This window comes from Glycine soja, chromosome 11 (assembly GCF_004193775.1).
Source record: "Glycine soja cultivar W05 chromosome 11, ASM419377v2, whole genome shotgun sequence".
NCBI lineage: Eukaryota > Viridiplantae > Streptophyta > Magnoliopsida > Fabales > Fabaceae > Glycine > Glycine soja.
The window spans coordinates 7,869,096-7,888,209 of NC_041012.1; the positions used below are offsets into that span (position 1 = coordinate 7,869,096).

Here is a 19,114-nt window from a genome sequence, read left to right on the forward strand (position 1 = left end):
ATGAAGATTTTGCGTGCGATCTCCTTCGACAAAGAGATTTAAGTTTGAAGATTCTGAAAACTTCGTTAGGTACCAATAGTTTTCAAAGCAAGGACTTTATCACATAAAACAAATACTAACTACACCTCATTCATTTTTTTACCTCCAAAATGTGAATATTTCAACATTTAAATTAATAACACAAGTAACATTCCAATTAATATTTTTTTGGTAAATTCAATTTAAATTGATTAATAACCCTAATATATGTAATAATTCAAATCAATTAAGAAGTTAAAGTGATAAAAATAAATTAGAAGATTAGTTTTATACTTTTTCATCTATATTCTTTATTAAGAAGTTAAAGTGATAAAAATAAACCACATGGAGAGGATATAATGAACTTTATTAATCTCATTTCAAAGACGGAACAAATTGATTTGAGAATTGAAAAAGGATATGGGGCACTGCCCTCAATGATACTTCTGCTCTCAAGAATGGTAATAGTATACAAATGCGGTCTGAGGAATGAGAGTAATGTACTAAACACAGTATTAAGAACTTAAAAAAGGTAATATAATTATGTTCTAATGTCAGGGCTTCAAACTAAAGAAACCTAATCTCTGGCATAGGAGAGAAGAGATAACTGTTATGACAAGAATTTCGAAAAGAATTATCTTCGCTCGTACGATCTCCCAGATTCAAATGGATGTTTGGAAGATTCTAGATAATTTCTACCTTCAGCATCTGTATGTTTCTCTTCCCTGGAATCATGAGATGCCTTTTGCCGCCGCAGCATATCCTCAGCATAGCGGCGCCACAATGCTTCTCTTTCTTTTCTTGGAACTTTGTTATATCTTGGATCAGATTTTAAAAGACGTTTAGCTGTAGACCAAGAATTAAGCACTGTTTTTCCATCGTCAGTTTCTTGAGATGCAGCATCAGAAGTCAATACTTCAGCTAAGAGAACTCTAAACTCGTGCGCACAACGCTGGTCAAACCACAATGGTCACGAGTGTTAAGAGTGGGACATACAAGTGCCACTGTGTCGCATTTACCACTGAAGAGCACACACATGTATATATATGTATATGGATGTGTGTGTGTGTAAGTAACCATAAAACACAGGCAATAATATAGCAAAAGAGAATGCCGTAGAAAACCACTAGCATTATATATTCACTTACTTCCTGAAGCATCTTGACATGTTCCCGAAAGAGCTTTTCCGTGTCCAATGGATCAAGATCAGGATTAGTTGCACGTCTTTGAGCATCCTTTTCTAATTTAGGCTTAGATTCCGTCCATGATACCTGAGAACATGAGTACACAAATGCCATTAATTTATAATTAATGAAAGAAAATAGGATAACGAATTTATTATCATTAACAGCAAATTCCTACCAACAAAGCAAATTACAAACAAGCAATCTTAATACAATTCAACCTTCAAGTGTTAGAAAGTAGAAACACACATTCCCATTAATCTAATTCTTATCTTTTTTTTTTTGAGTCTATCCCTCCTAATCTACTGAATGCAGTTTAGTCCTATTCATGATGGTACTGTATTGCATCTAATCAGAAACCGGTAGAATAAAGCTTCAAAGATATCAATACTCAACAAAAATGAAATTAATCCAAAGGGGATATAATTCTAATCTTTTCAGATTTTTTTTCTGGGGTTGGGGGGGACCACTTAAGTTGATTATTAGAGATGAAAATAATAAATGTAACCATACCACACACAAAAAATCTGTACCAGAGGGTCTTTGATTGTCTCCACAAGTAAAGCTTGAAATAAAGTAACTGCGTCCTTTCTTCGAATTTTTAGTCGCACCCTTTCCATTTCCTGTTCTTCTCTTTCCTTTCTTTTGCGCAGCTCCCGTTCTCTTTCCCTGAGCTTGTCCTATAAACAAGTTTCAACTTCAAGTATTTTGCTTCATAACCAATACAGATACATCACAAAAAAATGCATGAAAATGAGTTGCTGGGAGAACATCAATACACAAAAAAATCAACAAGCAAACTCAAACAATACCCATATTCCCATAATAAAAGTCACTACAACATACTTACAACATCTTCTGCCCACTAGGAACATAGAGCAGCAGCATGTTAAGGCACCAATAAATATAATAATAGGAAAAAAAAGGTAGATGACAGTTATTCTCTTTTCTATTTAGTAACTTATTTGTTGATTAAAAAAAAGCATTCATCATATATAACCAGCTAATACCTGCTCCTCCATTTTAGCTTTGGTCTCTCTTTCTGCTGCATGTTCAGCAGCTTTCAGTTCAGATATATACTCATTGAACAAAACTTCCCTATCCTCATGCCTCACACATTTATATCTTGGGTCATCCCTTAAATTTTCTTTGACCTGCATCAACAGAAGACTATAAATTAGAAGGTACATACCACAGAAAAGGTAAGACACGCCACATTCAAAAGTTACACACATGTACAAGTATACTCCCACTCATTTCTAAAAGGAGTTAAATAACAAACTATATCCTTGATTAACAATCCAAAGTTGAAGCTTGCTGTGAGAAAATAAGTTAAATTTTCTGAATGTGCTTCAGTGTTTTTTCCACCTAGCAGAATGGACTTAGCACTTTAAGACAAAATTTGTTTCAAAATCCTGCATCTAAAGAACAGAAAAGAATGTCAAAACTAATTCAAAATGCACCCATACCCTGGACCAACGGGAGTTAAAAGATATATCTCCTCGCTCTTTAAGCATTGACTTAAAACTGGCAGCAGCAGCTGCACGCATTGCTTGAGCCTTTTCTTCAGCAGCTTTCTTCAAAGGAAGCACTCTGAAACACAAATAGGAACCCCATCAACCAGCATTCAGTAAAAGTCTCATTTGATAAAAAAACAAAAAACAAAACCATCTACCATGCAAATTCAAAGAGTTCAGAGGGCATAAGGACACACCCACAGCGAATCCGAGAGTCTGTCATTAGCCTACTACCTGCTGACTCATGTTGCTTTCAAGGATTATCAATAGAAATCATTTCTCTGTCTAGGAAAAAGTTCAATATTAATGCAAATGAGGAACCAAACTAAAGCAGTACATATACACACAAAGGTAAGAACTCAGCCCAGTCGGATGTACCAAATTTGAATAACAAAATCAAAAGGATTGGCTGGAAAGATGACATTCAATTTGAACAAATTGTTGCATACAACAATTGTGCTGATGCTGGTGGAGAAAGAAAAAAAAATAGACACTGGCATGCAACAAATGCGACTTGATTTCTTCATCTCTATGCCTATTTGTTGTAAAGAAAATGAGCTACATTTAAATATAATTCCCCACTGTAGGGCATCCTTGGAAGAGAGGGTAGAATGTAAGGAAGGTTAACAAAGGAAATATTGCACTTGCACTCCCAGTTAACCGGTAGATTCTGTAGAGCCAAGAGGGTGGGGAAAAATCTCATTTGAAAAATATATATATATATATATATATATATATATATATATAGAGAGAGAGAGAGAGAGAGAGAGAGAGCAGAGACCCACTCACTCCAAGCGTAACTTTTTTAGAGTTACTCCCCATCCTCATCATTCATTTTCTTAAAATCTAATGGTTGTAATAAGTAACTAATTTTAACCATTAGATCTTAAAAAAATGAATGGTGAGGATGAGAAGTAACTCTAAAAGAGTTACTCTTGGTGTAAATGGATCCCTCCTCACACATATATATAAAGTTGTATCAACTACCATGCAATGATTGATTATTTGCATCCCAAATTCTCAACCAATATATTTCCGCCTGTGTCAATTTAAGCTAAACAACCTTAACATTTTTCTCCTTTTAACACTATCAACCTGAAGGCCATAGATAGAAGAATAGCAAAAATCAAAATTCATTCTAAGCAGCAGCATGGATCCCATGAGTTTCGCAGTAGATCAGTAGATGGTATCTTAGTTCCTAGATAAGTACTTAATATAAATTAAGACATCAACATAATAACATGTATAGGTTCATTGAATTCCTTTGACAAAATATTGAAATTTCAACTGATAAAAGACACTTGGATTTCAGTAATTAGTGTTACATAAAGCACAACATTGAATACTGTCATCAATCATCACACTTTTGAGGTTGTTAATCACCCAGTAAGTTTCGCAGTAGATCAGTAGATAGTATCCTAGTTCCTAGATAAGTACTTACTATAAATTAAGACATTAACATAGTAACATGTATAGCTTTATTGAATTCCTTTGACAAAATATTGAAATTTCAACTGATAAAAGACACTTGGATTTCAGTAGCTTCAGTAATTAGTGTTACATAAAGAACAACATTGAATACTGTCATCAATCATCACACTTTTGAGGCTGTTAATCAACCCTACCCCATATTCAGACTAGTGACTTCCAGCATCATCTTTCATATTTCTATGTCAACAGATTTTGCATTTGCCAATATTATTGCAAATCTGCAACATGATATTTGTACTGTATCAAATAGTGGATACTTTGTGGATAATTCAATCTCCTGTTTGCCACTAAACTGAAGGAAGCATTACAACCATAATTCAATTCAAAAACATGCCTATTAAGAGAAATTAACCAAATATCAGCCTTCTCTATTTTGTGTGCTCAACATACATGATAAATGATCAGAAAAACTAAATGAACTATTAGATTTCCATGTTAAGAATGACATAGATACAAATACAGATTTCCAGTCATAAAACCTCCACAAAAGCATTCATATGACGTGTATCATTGTTTGATGTGACAGACCAACTCGGCTTCCAGGCTAGGAGATCCAAAAGCATGACCAGTGTGAAAATTAACAAATCAAATAAGTAAAAATATGATGGGGAAGGATGCTGCTTATGTGAAAACATCACATGCAAATAAAATGACAGAAAGCTAAAAGGAATATCCTATCAAAATGCAAAGCGGCACCTTTCATTCAATAGGTGCTCTTGTTCCTTGCGGTCCAATGCCTCAAACCGTGGATCATTTCTCCATTTCTTCCGGAAAGTTTGATAATCAGTATTGTAATTAATATCCTGAAAAAAGGAAGATAGATTTTACAACGGAACAATAAGTATGAATGAGCATCAAAATGAGGTGATATTAACTTCTGAGGCTTCATCCAGTAACCGCTTAAATCCTTCAATTGCAGCCTTCTGTGCAGCACGTTTTTCTTTACGTTCTTCTTCTGCACGAGTTTTAACATAATGCTCAAACAAGGATCTCCTAGCAGAATAACTTGGGATGGCCTGTAATAACAGATTAAAATTAAAATAAAATGTGGATGACAACATAAACAAGCCAAAACGTGAAAAGAAAAAACATTAAGATACAAGGAAATGCAATGTTGGGTGTAAGACATCTAAAAAGAACAGACAATTTTAAACCTAGGTGCATTGTCTGAAAAAAAATTCCTAGCTTCTATGCATATCCATCAGAGAAATTTCCCTGAAGAAACCATGGACAGACAACCACAAGGAAGCTATAGAAGATAATCCTATTCCATAAATTCTGTTACCTCCCCCCCCTCCCAAAAAAAAAAAAAAACAGTTAGAAGTAGCAAGTTCTTAAAAATTGAAAGTAGCAAATTCTTACAAAAAGGTAGATATAAATATAATATTAATATGGCTCCTATGCTGAAACATTATATACATGGAGAAAATTTGGAACTTTCTCTTAAATCCATTACACTCAATCAGGTGATGTACAAAAAATTAGAATTAATTCCACATAAAGGCATAACCACAAAATGGACACCACTCCAGACATCATACAGCATGACAGAATTAAGACAAAGTTGATAGAAATCCCAGCATTGAATAAAAGTACAAGTGTACAACTTGTGCATGGCCTATTATTATAAGAGAGTGCCACTGTTTCCCAATCAAAATATATATAAAAAAAAATAGTTTCATAAAACCTTAAAACGTGGATCAAATACTATCTTTGGCAATTCTTTCTCCCACTTTGAGAATGGTCCACTCCTCGCTCCTTAAGCATCTCCTACAAAATTCACAGGCACAAATAAACACGGTATTAGATATAAACTAAGGAACATTTGAGAGTGCGTCATAGTTCATGGTGTATTGCTTACACAGAACAGGTTTAAATACGACATGAACACAATTTTATTCAGTAAATCTTATAAGTTTTATAGTTATGTAAAAATGCAGTAACAAGGGATTCAACGTCATAATATAAAGAACTTCATTTTGTAAGTGATATTTAACATGGCAGTTGTTACACCGGTAAGACAAATGAGAGGAAAGATTGATTCTATTCAAGACAAAACAAGGGTTCAAGCCAGGACACAAAGTAGGAGAACACAAAACAAGATGAATACAAGTATGTGAAATGGTACAATAGATAATTTAATTAAATAGAAATATGCAGCAACTTAACAATCTTCCATAAAAAATAATCTGAGGATGGAAGAAAAGCAAAAGGGGTGGTGGGGAGGCACATTTCATATGATAATTTTGACGTAGTTAACAATCTATAATGAAAACAGTGCAGGAGGATCATGATTCCTCATTACAGAAACAAAGACAACGCGGGAAAGAACTACATCAGCTCAAAGAAAGAAACAAATATACCTTAAATTGAATGATGCACTCCTCCTTCGAAGGCCCATTATCTTCATCTTCAGAATCTGAGGATGTATCAGAGACATTAGCATCACCATTAGTATCTTTTGCTTTATCTTTGTTATTATCTACTTGCAAGCCCTTAGCTGTAGAATCAACTGTTTTTGAACCATTTGATTCAGGTCCTGTTTGTACAGATGGGGCAGGAATAGAAGAGGAAGCAACAGGTGTTCCTGAGTCCTGCAATTTCTTCTTGATCAAATCCAAAGCCGATGGCGAGTTCTGTAGACTAGAGGGTTTAAGAGCAGCAGCATCACGACCACCAGTATTAATAGCAGGAGCATTCAGAGTAACCATTCCTGACCCTCTATCGGACAATACATTAGTATTTGAAACTGACATTAAATGATCTTTTGTAACATCACCATCCTGCTTCTTTTTCAATTCAGCCACCTCATTTGGGATTTGCCAGCAGCTAGTCTAACATAGAACAAAAGGACAAAAAAATAAACAAAGTGAATAACAGAGAAATAGTGTGTGTGTGTGTGTTAACTGTACATGTACATTAAATACAATTTAGAAAAAATAACATTTTGAGATCGGGTGAATATATTTCCTATTTAGATTTTGCTGTCCAAAAAAAAAATATTTCCTATTTAGAAACCAAAAGAATGCCTAATGTGTTGATAGAATGACTTATTAACCAATATTTCAATTGATGTTCAAAAATTGGAAGTGTCAACAATAAAAGTAGGAGACAGCATGCTAATAAAAAATCCCAGAAAGGTTCTCACATAGAAAAGTGTCTATGTTGTAAATCAGAAATAACTCTTACGCTGTTCCAGAACATAACTTTCACATGAATCTGTAATAAATCATTTTGTTAGTTCTATCAATTGTCCAAACAAAAGAACAGACCTCTGGGATATAAAAAAAGCCTTCAACTATACTATATTACTATCAGAACTCCTCTAATTTCCATTGTTACTGCTAGTACCAAGAACGGTTTGCACATGTCTAACACACACCCACACACAAAAGATCTATGGGCATGAATCATGGATGATTTGCAGGTCCATTTGTGGAAAAAAATGACTTAAATATGTAAAATGGGGGTTGACAAGGATCATATTCCTAAACTCTCCTTTCCTTTGAAGCTAAAGCTATTAGATGGAAGCCCAAGAATGATTTTCTCTCCCTAAAAATGTTATCCAGCATGCAAACCCTGCATGCAACAAGAAGCACTGCTAACACAATATCATAGTGAAGCCAAGAAAAACTATCCTACACCAAATCAAGTGAAGTGGTAAAAGCAATCTGCTTCAACCAAATCAAATTAAATAACTTGTATTTTCCTTTTCTTTTCCTTTCTTTATGATCAAACATTGAAAAAAAAAAGACCTTTAAATGGATTTATTAAAATTTTGGTTTTCAAAATATTTCAATGAATTTTGGCACATTGCTTCAATTCCATGTAGACATGTAGTCAAATCAATCTGCAGGAAAAAATGCTTACTTCTTGTTGTTCCTGTTTCTTTCACAAATTAAACTTATACTAGAGTAGTTTGTAACCAATTTTTTAAGTTCCTAAATCTCGCCTATGGACATCCCATATAATATCAAATGGAAAAGAAACATTATTCCTGCTTTCCTCATATCTTTTCAATAATACTACACCAGCTAATAGAGGTTAATAATAATGATAACATAAAGCTGTAGAGTGAAACAAGGGAAAGAAGAAATAACTTGTCACAGCAATGTAAATAACAATTTAGAAAATGCATAATTACAAACAGGGAACAGAGAACATCATTTTAGAATGTAACTAGGTAGGTCATCCTAGAAAGACAAGAACTCAAGGAGACTGGCAGGACAATAAGACAAATAACTGAAATAACAAAGTTGATTGTCTCATGAATATAGGAACCATACCTTGGTCCGATTGTTGTAGTAGTATTTTTTTCCATCACTAGTGGAGACCAACCGCCAATCAGTACCAGGCAAATCCATCCTATTAAAATTAAAAATGACAAAAGGTGAGAAGGTAAGATTATAAATCAAAGGTTATAAATAACACAAACTTTTAAGACCCAACAACATACAAATAACATTATGCTACCGAGACAAAGGAAATTATAAATGTAAGTGAAAATACATAAAGGCCATCTAACCCATGCATAAAGAATCTGATTATGCCCGATACTGTAGCTAGACACTATATTTAGTTAAAATTCTAGCAATTATGATTTCTTTGCAGTCCAACAGTGTTGATACCAAAATTTCCTTCGAACCTTATTAATTTGTTAATAGGAACATCAGACCCTTCCACACCAATCAATCCATATCTCTATACTTAAACATAAGGCATTTAACTTTCTTAAGAATATTGGTTGCAGTGAATTCAATTCTTCAAGAAGTATAATTATAAAGCCACATTTAACCTATGCTTGGGTGGAGAAAAAAAATGAAATTTGAAAATTTATCTTATTTGATTGAAGATAAAAGTTAAAAATTTTCATTTTTTCTCTTCATGTTTTCTCTCCAATTCAAAATATTGAATTTCAAATTTTCTCACCTCTTTCATTTTCTTTCCTTTCATCCAAACAATCAATGTCCAAACAAAGGGTTAAAGTTTAGCACCCACATATTCACAAAAGATAGTACATAAAAATTGGTATCATTTAACCCTCACTCCCTTTATTCATTTTAAGTATTTGGAGAGAGGACCAGGGGGATAATACCAGTTGACTGTCATCCCCTTTCCTTACTACACAAGGCATAGAATTAAAATACTAAATATAAAATTGAAAGACACTTTTTCAATGTCAACAGGAAAAATAGGAAAAAAGAAGTATATTAGGAGTTAGTGCAAGATGAAAAACAACATGTCCAAAAAGATAGTTATTGTAACCAGAATATACGCAATGAACTTACATTGAAACTGGAATGGGCTGAGCAGAAACTTGGTGAGACTGCAATCCAAAATATCAATAAAAATGAATTAAAAAATATATATATAAAGGAATCATAAACACTCCTACATGTGATAGTAGGCAGCTTTGGATAGTAGGAAAGACATTTAAAATGATTTTCTACAGTTACATGTAACAGTTTCAGTCCACAAATATCTATTATCCGAGGTTTTTACCATTGGTTAGGGTATCCAATATTCTTATCTACAATAATTAAATATTATATACCGATAATATAAAGTATACTAAAGAATTTTTGTGATAATTGGAATTATAGTCAATTTAATAAAAAGAATATTATTATTTAGTGATGCAGGACATAATAAGGTATAAGATCTGCCAAGAATACAGGTCTAAGTATCAGTACCTCCCCTTTAAAGCCAGCAGGTTTATCATATGTTGATTCTCCTGTCACAGCATTGTAATAGTATATAATTCCTGCTTCAGTCTTGTGGGCTGTCCAGGCATCTAATTGATCGTTATTAGCAGCATCCTCATTGACAGTGTCAACGGAATTTAATTTCTTCTTATCATCTACAACCACAAGAACAACAAGGTTAGGAATGACATTTCTATTGCATGTCAATGAGAAAAAACATTTCGGAGGAGCAGTAACGTTGCATTGTGCATACCAGCAGGCCCTGAAATAACTTCTGTTTGCAAAGCAGTTGTTCCCCTCAGCTGATGACTAGAAGAAGGTGTAGAAGTGCCACCAGCAGCACCCACAGGTGTAACACCAGGAGGTTGAGAATCAGGTATCGGAACAGCAGGGAGAGCAACACCACGTGCTGGAAATGGAAAGGGACCAGGAAAAGGAGCAGGGTATTGAAGATATGGTGGCCTAAGTACACCACTCATCTGTGGGGGCTGTAACCAAAGTCCCTGAGGGGGAGCAGCCATGGCAGGCACAGATGGATAGGGTAAGCCTTTCTGAGGGGCGGTAGGATCTGATGCAATGGCTGAAGTTGGCATGTTTGGTCTCAGTAATGCAGCTGGAGAAGAATCTGTGCCTGTGGATGGAGCAGCAGGATTGGAGGATATTATTGCAGATGATGCTAATCCAGGAGGGCCAGGATTCCCTTGAGTAGGCATTACAGGAAGCACGGGAAAAGACATGGCAGTTGGCATCCATGAAGTAGCTGGGCGATAATTAGGGTCAGAGGGTGGAGGCATTATGGATGTAGAAGTATGAGCAGGGACAGAATGTGGGATACTTGACGCAGATGACAATTTACCAACATCCTGTGCAACAGAATCTGGCATGTTCTGCAATAAGCAAGTAAAAGTAGGAGGAAATAATCATTGTTGAGATTTTTTTTCTGTTAAAACCACTGCTGCACCAATTACACGATGCCAATGCTCATCACAAGAACACTACATGATATCCATTTTTCATTTAAGATTGTCAGAGTGTACCTATATCACACATCAGAATACAACATCATTTCTTCGTTATCCACTATTGCATGAAAATGTAGTATAGAAGTAACACATAGCATGTAACCAACCAAACCTCTTCACTATTATATCATCAGAGTCTTGTGTATATTAAAGTTGCTGGCGTCCTACAGTTTGAGCACATTTCATTTCACTTAAGGCTTAAGCACATATGCTGTACATACTAGGCCCAGTTTTGGACACTTAGTTCACTGTGAGCATTTAAAAGTCGTTATCATTCGTGTTTGAGTAGGTTGAAACATGAAAGTGAAATGGCATCAAAATGAGGGGAGGTACAACTGAAGCAAGGAATTGAAAGATTTTGGTGTTTAATCATAACTAATTGTTGCTTGGTACCAGGAGGAAAATCTCATTTTCAATTCAGTTTCATAATAGAGGGTGGAGCATAAAGGAGTTGCACTCCTGACTCCACCACTTTCAACTGTCCCATATTGTTGTTTAGGGTTTAGGGTTTATTAATCTTCATATATTGTTGTCAAACTGATCAAGTGTCAGGTAATCTTCATTCCAAATTTTCCACCCATTCAAACAATCATATCCTAAAATTTTGACAAATTTCCTAATATATGGAATCACTCAAACGTATTCCCTTCTCTCCAATCAATCTCACCAAATTGCACTCTCTTCAGTTTAAAGTAAGAGTACGGGGCTTACAGTGCTAGATTGTGCATGCTGTTGGTTGCTAGAAAAAATGGCACCACTTTGGGGAATATTATATGAAAATGAAGGAGCAGCATGTAAAGAGACACCTGGAGGTTGAACAACCATGGGATTCACTGCAGAATTGGATTTCATCCCCTGCATTAAAAAAATAACAAATATAACCAATAGAGTGGAGAGATTGAAATACAACATCACATCACCATAAACCTAACACTAGAAACAAATAACTCGGTACTATACTAACAGGATGCGTCGATGACTGTTGAGAACTTCCGGAAGCGTTAACATTCTGAAGCATGCCGTAAGCGAATGGCGGTGCCGGTGCCGGAGCTACAAACGCGGTTGCGTTAAATAATTTTGCATGAGCTGTTACTTTAACTGATTCAGTAGGAATAACATTCGACGAATTAAAATCATAAAGAAAACGTAAAGGTGCAGTAGGTTTACCAGTAGAAGGAGTTGTATGAGCGGAAGAAGCCATGGGAAGAGGCGTTTCACCAGACACTGGTGGCTGCGACTCCTGCGGCAACCACGCCGGTGAAGCCATTGAAACCGATCTGCGGTCAGAACAATCGGCGACGGCGGAAACACGGCAACGAACGAGAATTTTGGCAAAGGCGAATCGTAATTTATAAGGCGACAGACATAGGGATGCGAAATTCGATATAAAGCAATTAAGGAATGAAATGAACAGAGCAGAGAGAGAGAGGGAATGATAACGAACCAGAGTGAGAGTGTGGAGTTGAGAGCAAAGAGAGGAGTGAGTGAGTGTTTCGAGTTGGAACTTGTTGGAAGGAAGAAGAAATAGGTTGGTGATGCTATGTATGTTTAGAGTTAGGTTAGGGCTAGCTTAGCTTACTTCCTCGAACCATTTGCGATTCCACCATTCTGAGTGCACCGCCCGGTCAATATTAAAAAAATTAAAATTATATGTGTATATATTATATATAAACATATAATTAATATTATTTGATGGACAAAAATCAAATCTATAGTTTCATACTCCAAATAAAAAATAGCATTAAAGTTAATAATACAAGTGAAGTGAAATGTATTAGTAATAAAGAGAGTGTAAATAGTAATTACCTAAATTAAAACACAAGTCCAATTTTCAATAAACAAAAAAGGTGCAGATAAATTTTTTATACTTTTGTTATTTTTTCTAAGGTGCATAGCTAGTTCAGCGGTCAGGTCATCGGGTTTCCACAAAATCGGCCTAGTTTGGTCGAACCATTCGGAATCATATGCATGAACAGTCTAATAGTGAAATTGATCCGGTTATGTCACCGGATCCCGATTGGACCGGTCCGACGGACTGAACTGGATTTCACAACTGTAGACTTTACTATTGTAGTGTGAGAGATATATATCGAAAAGGTGAGTGGGAAAACTTACTCGAGGCAATACTCAGGCAATACCTTAGATTCAAATTAAGTACGATCACTTCATGAGTGAAACTCACGGGAGTATGCTCATTGAAATATGCCCCATCATGATTAAAAAGTAATTTCCTTTAAAGATGTTATCTCTTATTCATTAACGAATTATAAAGTAATTATTAAGAAAATTAATAATTTTTCATATAATAATGTGATTAGTTGATGATAAACTATATTTAACTAGTAAGATTAGATCAAACAAAAGAGATTATTGTTCATGCTTCGATGAATGAAAATATTTTTAGAAAATAAAAAATAAGGACAAATTTAGTTGTTGAAAATAATAAAATGATTTAAAAAATGTCCTAAAAGTCGCTATGTTGTTAACTTGAATTTTAAAACTTGATTTTTTGTTGTCATTTTATTGGTCTCAAAAAATATGTTAATTTGTCACCTAAGTCATAATTTTTTGAATTTTGGACTATAATGAGTGACAATTACACTTTCATTTTTATAAAAAAATACAATAAATTTTCATAAAATAATTTTAAAGTTTCTTATCATATTTTTTTTTCATTTTTACTTCACAATAAATAAATACTAATGGTAAAAGTGTGAACTGATCTAAGTTAGATGATAAATAAGGATATAATTAACAAAAATGTTATTTTAAACTTTGAAAATGACAAATAAATAAATAAAATTACAAAATCAACAATTAAAAAGAAACAAAGGAGTAAGTCCAACCTAAAATAATTTTACTTAAAATTAAATTTTAATAAAAAAAATCAATTTACAAAATTCCCATCACTCAATTCAACATCAAGAAGGGGGCGAATTTTTTAAAATATTTATCTTTTATTTGGATTTCTATAGATAACAAAAAAAGAGGGAAGGAAATGATATTTATTTCGACCTAACAAGTGTGCTGAAGAGGAAGAGGAAGAGAGCAGAAACTGGAGAAGAGAAGCCATAAAAAAATCACAGATCTAACCAAACTTCAATTTCGATTCCGATTCCGGGTACGTTCTCACTCGCATTTCGCTTTTTCAAACGGTGTCGTTTAAACTGCCGCAACTCTTTGTGTTACCCCTCCACGAACGTCCCTCTTTGTTTGTGTGGTCTTCAATTGTCTATAACAAACAGAGGGATGTTGTATTTGTGGCAGAATGTGTTAGTTTCGTATTCAAAAGCTGAAAGTCAGGGTGGCTAAAGCCACATGACAATTAAATGTTACGATACTTCTTTCACTGCATTCATTGTTTCTGTGCACTTTGAACTTTGTATTGATTTTCTGCTCCTGGACTTAATATTGTATCATTGGGATATTGTTTATTTGATGGTTGGATTGATTTTTCGCGTCTGGACTTTATTGGGATATACTTCGAGCTTCGGTCATTGTTTTTGTTTGATCAAGATTTTGGATTATTTTGAAGCTTTCAAAATGGTAGAAATGCTTATTTTGATTAAGACTGCATTAAAGTTTTATTACTGCTGAGTTGTTTTCTGGTTCTTCATTACTAAATCTCAATCGCAAACGCTTTGTTTGAATAAATACTTATAGAAGAAGATAATACAAGAATGCCAAATGAATCAAACTTCTATAAATTAAAATCAACTTATGTTACCTCAGCCTTTGGAAAAGTTAGATTATAAAAGATGAAGTGCACATGTTGACTTTGACATATGAGAGTAGTTTAATTCATTTTACCTTTTTTTCCCTATTAGTACTTAATGAGAAATTTATCCAGACAAAACCTTACTATGTTTTGAGAAGTTACAACGGAGTTCAGAATAGCATTGATTTAAAATATACTCCTGAGAATGGGATTCAATTGGATTCCATTGATTTCAAGCTTTGTTCCAAACAAGAGAGTTTTTGATATATTTCTCCATCTGGGTCCTCACCTTCAATGCTGCCTTGAGATTTCCCTCCATACAATATCCATCCATCAATGTATTATATGTTACATGATTAGGTTTGACACCAACGTCGAGCATTTCACCAAGTAATTTTTCTGCCTTACTTGATTCACCATCTTTGCACCACCCACCTATTAAGATGTTATATGTTACAACATTGGCTTTCAATTCATAGTTCTCCATTTCATTAAGAAGCTTCTTTGCAGCTCTTACATTCTGGTTTCTGCACAACCCTGCAATTAAGCAATTATAGGTGGAAACATTTGGAAAAATTTCAATTCATAGTTCTCCATTTCATTAAGAAGCTTCTTTGCAGCTCTTACATTCTGGTTTCTGCACAACCCTGCAATTAAGCAATTATAGGTTGAAACATTTGGAAAAATGCCTTCATCTAGCATTGAATTACACAGTGCAAATCCTTCTTCCATCATCCCGGCTTTGCAGAATGCATCAATCATTGTATTGAATGTTATTGCATTGGGAACCAAATCTTGTTCAGCTATATCATCGAAGAGTTTTCTTGCTTCCTTAATCATCTTCTTCTTACAAAACCCATTAATTAGAGCATTAAAAGTAACAATATTTGGCTTCAAACCCAAGCCAACCATCTTATCCCACAGATTACAATCCAAGCAGCCTCCGCCCTCCACCGAGCCAGAATCGTTTCTCTGCGGGCTCATTCAGTTGGTCTCCATTTATTGTCCCAAACGACACCCAGCAGCTCCATTTTGAGGCACACTAAATCAGAGAAATTTAGGGCACGAGATTGCTCTGTTTCTCGAAGCCACCCACGTCACGTCCTCAATGAAGAGCACCCATAACATAACCAGAAGGCAGAGTTGAAGACGACCAATTATTGTACGGAGTTCTTTAATACCACCCATTCATGATTTCACGTATCTGTACACAGTTTCAAGTTAGTCTCTCTCATGCCCCACTTCATGGTTTCAACTTCGCCTCTCTCACGATCCATTTTTAGTGGTTTTCTCTATTTTGGTTGTGTTCTATTCTAATTTATAATTTTTTTCTAATTTTTTCTTCTAGGTTGTGTTATGTTATACTAATATGTTTTTCCAATTTTATTTTGTTGGCTGTGCTATGTCATTCGCTTACATTCACAACATGATTTGGTTTTGAAATCCATCTTGAAACACCTATAAGTATAATGTGTTCTGTTACACGAGTACTGGGCTGTATATTATTATTTAATCGCCCTTTTTAGAAAGAAAAAAAATTATGATATAATCTCTATCTGATATAAATTATGATGTGTTCAGTGTGTTCATTATCATAAAATATAGTAAGATCTTCATACCGTGTGATGTAATTCTGTCACTTATAGTTACGAGTTTACTTGAATTCTTGAGTTTGAAAACCTTGACCATGCTGGACAAAGTTCAACTATACAAAATACACTCAACTATGGCAATGGAAAATACTAATGAAACACTAATAGTCACAAACAAACTCAGTCATTCCTGATGAATAAAAATTATGCATAATTTGACTTTCTCTGACATTATATACCAATACCATTTCTTTCTAGTTCTTTTTATAATTTTGAAGTATTGTATGATTCTGTTTCTAATACATACAAGTCATTGCAGTTTATGTTTATCTTCAGCGATGGCCTCTACTATTTATTAACTGTCATATCAAAGGAAGGATTCTGGGAGCAATGGTTATAGGCAAACTTACTGGACCTGTACAAGGTAATAAACCTTTTTTCACCCAAAAGTTGTAATTGTGATTCAGTATATGAATAATGTATAAAATAGCAAACAATCCACATGATACTGAGGATTTTACTCTTTTTTGTGAATCTTCGTGTATATCATTTTTATTACGTTAAATTTTTAACTGTGTTATGTTTCTTTTAACTGTTCTCTCTGTTTGTGTCAATTCTTGATAAATGATAGTATTCTTAACCACTCATGTTGTGACTCTTTTTTTTTATTAATGTTTCTATCATGAAAACTCTGATTAGTTCTTTTACGAATATGTTTTATCTCTCTCTCTCTCTCTCCTCATCATTAGATAATTTAGTTATCAAGCTTGTGCTGTACTTTTTTCTTACAGGTTCAGTCTTCCAGTCATTGAGCATATCTACAATTTCAGAGCTTTTGAGTAACCAACACTGGTCAGAGCTCAAACCCCATTTTAGAACAACCAAACCTGCAATATTCCTTGACCAATTGTTCAATGCGGGGGTTGATTCAGAGCTTGTTTTAAGGTTCTTTCAGTGGTCTCAGAAAGAGTTCAGGATTTCATATGGTCTTGAAACAACTGGCAAAGTTTTACATCTTCTAGCAAATTCAAAAAAGTACTCTAAAGTCAGGTCCTTTTTGGATAAACTTGTGAAGAATGAGAAACATACTGTTTCTTCTGTTTTTCACTCTCTTTTGTTGGGTGGTGATCGACCTTGTGCAAATGCTCTAATAACTGATATGTTGGTCCTAGCATATGTGACAAATTTAGAAATCCACTCTGCCTGTGAAGTATTTAGGCGAGTTCAAGATTATGGATTTAAGTTATCACTGAATTCATGCAATCCGTTGTTGAGTGCTTTGGTGAAGGGGAATGAAACAGGGGAAATGCAATATGTGTACAAGGAGATGATAAAGAGGAGAATTCAGCCTAACTTGACCACATTTAATATTTTCATCAATGGTCTCTGTAAAGCTGGTAAGTTGAATAAGGCAGAGGATGTTATTGAAGACATCAAAGCCTGGGGATTTTCCCCAAACATAGTTACTTATAACACTTTGATTGATGGGCATTGCAAGAAGGGCAGTGCCGGAAAAATGTACAGAGCTGATGCCATTTTGAAGGAAATGCTTGCTAATAAAATTTGTCCGAATGAGATTACCTTTAACACTCTTATTGATGGTTTTTGTAAGGATGAGAATGTGTTGGCTGCAAAGAATGCTTTTGAAGAGATGCAAAGGCAGGGACTGAAACCTAATATAGTTACTTACAACTCACTGATAAATGGTTTATCTAATAATGGGAAACTAGATGAGGCTATTGCTTTGTGGGATAAGATGGTTGGCTTGGGTTTGAAGCCAAATATTGTTACTTTTAATGCTCTAATTAATGGGTTTTGTAAGAAGAAGATGATTAAGGAAGCAAGAAAACTCTTCGATGATATAGCTGAACAAGATTTGGTTCCCAATGCAATAACATTCAATACAATGATTGATGCATTCTGCAAAGCCGGGATGATGGAAGAAGGATTTGCACTGCATAATTCAATGCTAGATGAAGGCATTTTTCCAAATGTTTCAACCTATAATTGCTTAATTGCAGGGTTGTGCAGAAATCAGAATGTAAGAGCTGCAAAGAAGCTTCTTAATGAAATGGAGAACTATGAATTGAAAGCCGATGTTGTAACATATAACATCTTAATAGGTGGGTGGTGCAAAGATGGTGAACCAAGTAAGGCAGAAAAATTACTTGGTGAAATGCTCAACGTTGGTGTCAAACCTAATCATGTAACATATAATACATTGATGGATGGATATTGTATGGAGGGAAATCTCAAGGCAGCATTGAAGGTGAGGACCCAGATGGAGAAAGAAGGGAAGCGTGCAAATGTTGTCACATATAATGTGTTGATTAAAGGATTTTGTAAAACAGGCAAGCTAGAGGATGCAAACAGGCTTCTCAATGAGATGTTGGAAAAGGGTTTGAACCCTAATCGTACTACCTACGATGTAGTAAGACTGGAAATGTTGGAGAAAGGTTTTATTCCGGACATAGAGGGACACTTGTATAATATTTCTAGCATGTCTTAACATGAACCTGATATGGTAGATGTAAATTTCGTTATTAATGATTTTTTTGTTGTTTAGAGTTGAGCTTCATGAAATATTTACAGAAGTATATATAGAAAGTTGTACCAGTCTTGTGTTTGGCTTTTTTGCCCCCCTGGGTAAGCGTTATGCAGTTCTATCATCTTGTAGCGTAGTTGAATGTTGGCAACTATTACTATTACCATTTACGAGCATAAAATTCCTTTTTTTGCATATTCTTAGAGAGGCGAACCAACCTAGAGACCCCCTTGCGGGTCATGGTTTGTCTATGATTGTAGGAGACAGACTTTTTGATGTTATTCCTGCTTTTTTTATCTTCATTTGTAACAGCAGATGCGGC

General features: G+C 34.7%; 1 protein-coding gene and 1 pseudogene across 3 annotated transcripts; one reads left to right on the forward strand and one right to left on the reverse strand.

Moving 5' to 3' along the window:
• Window positions 1-375: 375 nt before the first annotated feature.
• Window positions 376-12,553, reverse strand: LOC114376139 (annotated as a pseudogene). Its single transcript, XR_003658916.1, has 16 exons — window positions 12,105-12,553; window positions 11,902-11,987; window positions 11,649-11,792; window positions 10,169-10,802; window positions 9,904-10,070; window positions 9,499-9,536; window positions 8,497-8,575; window positions 6,574-7,044; window positions 5,898-5,980; window positions 5,086-5,226; window positions 4,907-5,013; window positions 2,672-2,795; window positions 2,213-2,356; window positions 1,736-1,882; window positions 1,167-1,289; window positions 376-970 (listed from the first exon to the last, which is right to left on the reverse strand). The product of XR_003658916.1 is annotated as a pre-mRNA-processing protein 40C-like (transcript).
• A 1,370-nt stretch (window positions 12,554-13,923) lies between these two features.
• On the forward strand, window positions 13,924-18,981 carry LOC114376141 (pentatricopeptide repeat-containing protein At1g09820). Of its 2 annotated transcripts, none has more exons than XM_028334087.1 (3): window positions 13,924-14,058; window positions 16,567-16,671; window positions 17,039-18,981. In XM_028334087.1, the coding sequence occupies exons 2-3, from the start codon at window positions 16,638-16,640 to the stop codon at window positions 18,754-18,756; spliced, it is 1,752 nt and encodes a 583-aa protein (XP_028189888.1). In that variant the 5' UTR covers window positions 13,924-14,058; window positions 16,567-16,637; the 3' UTR covers window positions 18,757-18,981. The 2 variants fall into 2 exon arrangements, with proteins under 2 accessions (XP_028189888.1, XP_028189889.1); XM_028334088.1 differs by having other exon boundaries at window positions 16,584-16,671.
• Window positions 18,982-19,114: the final 133 nt, after the last annotated feature.

Bases quoted from the DNA above. Each gene is read 5' to 3' on its own strand.
- LOC114376141 (XM_028334087.1), top strand. From the start codon at position 16,638: ATGGTTATAGGCAAACTTACTGGACCTGTACAAG. The intron at 16,672-17,038 runs GTAATAAACCTT...TTTTTCTTACAG, and splicing joins ACTTACTGGACCTGTACAAG to GTTCAGTCTTCCAGTCATTG.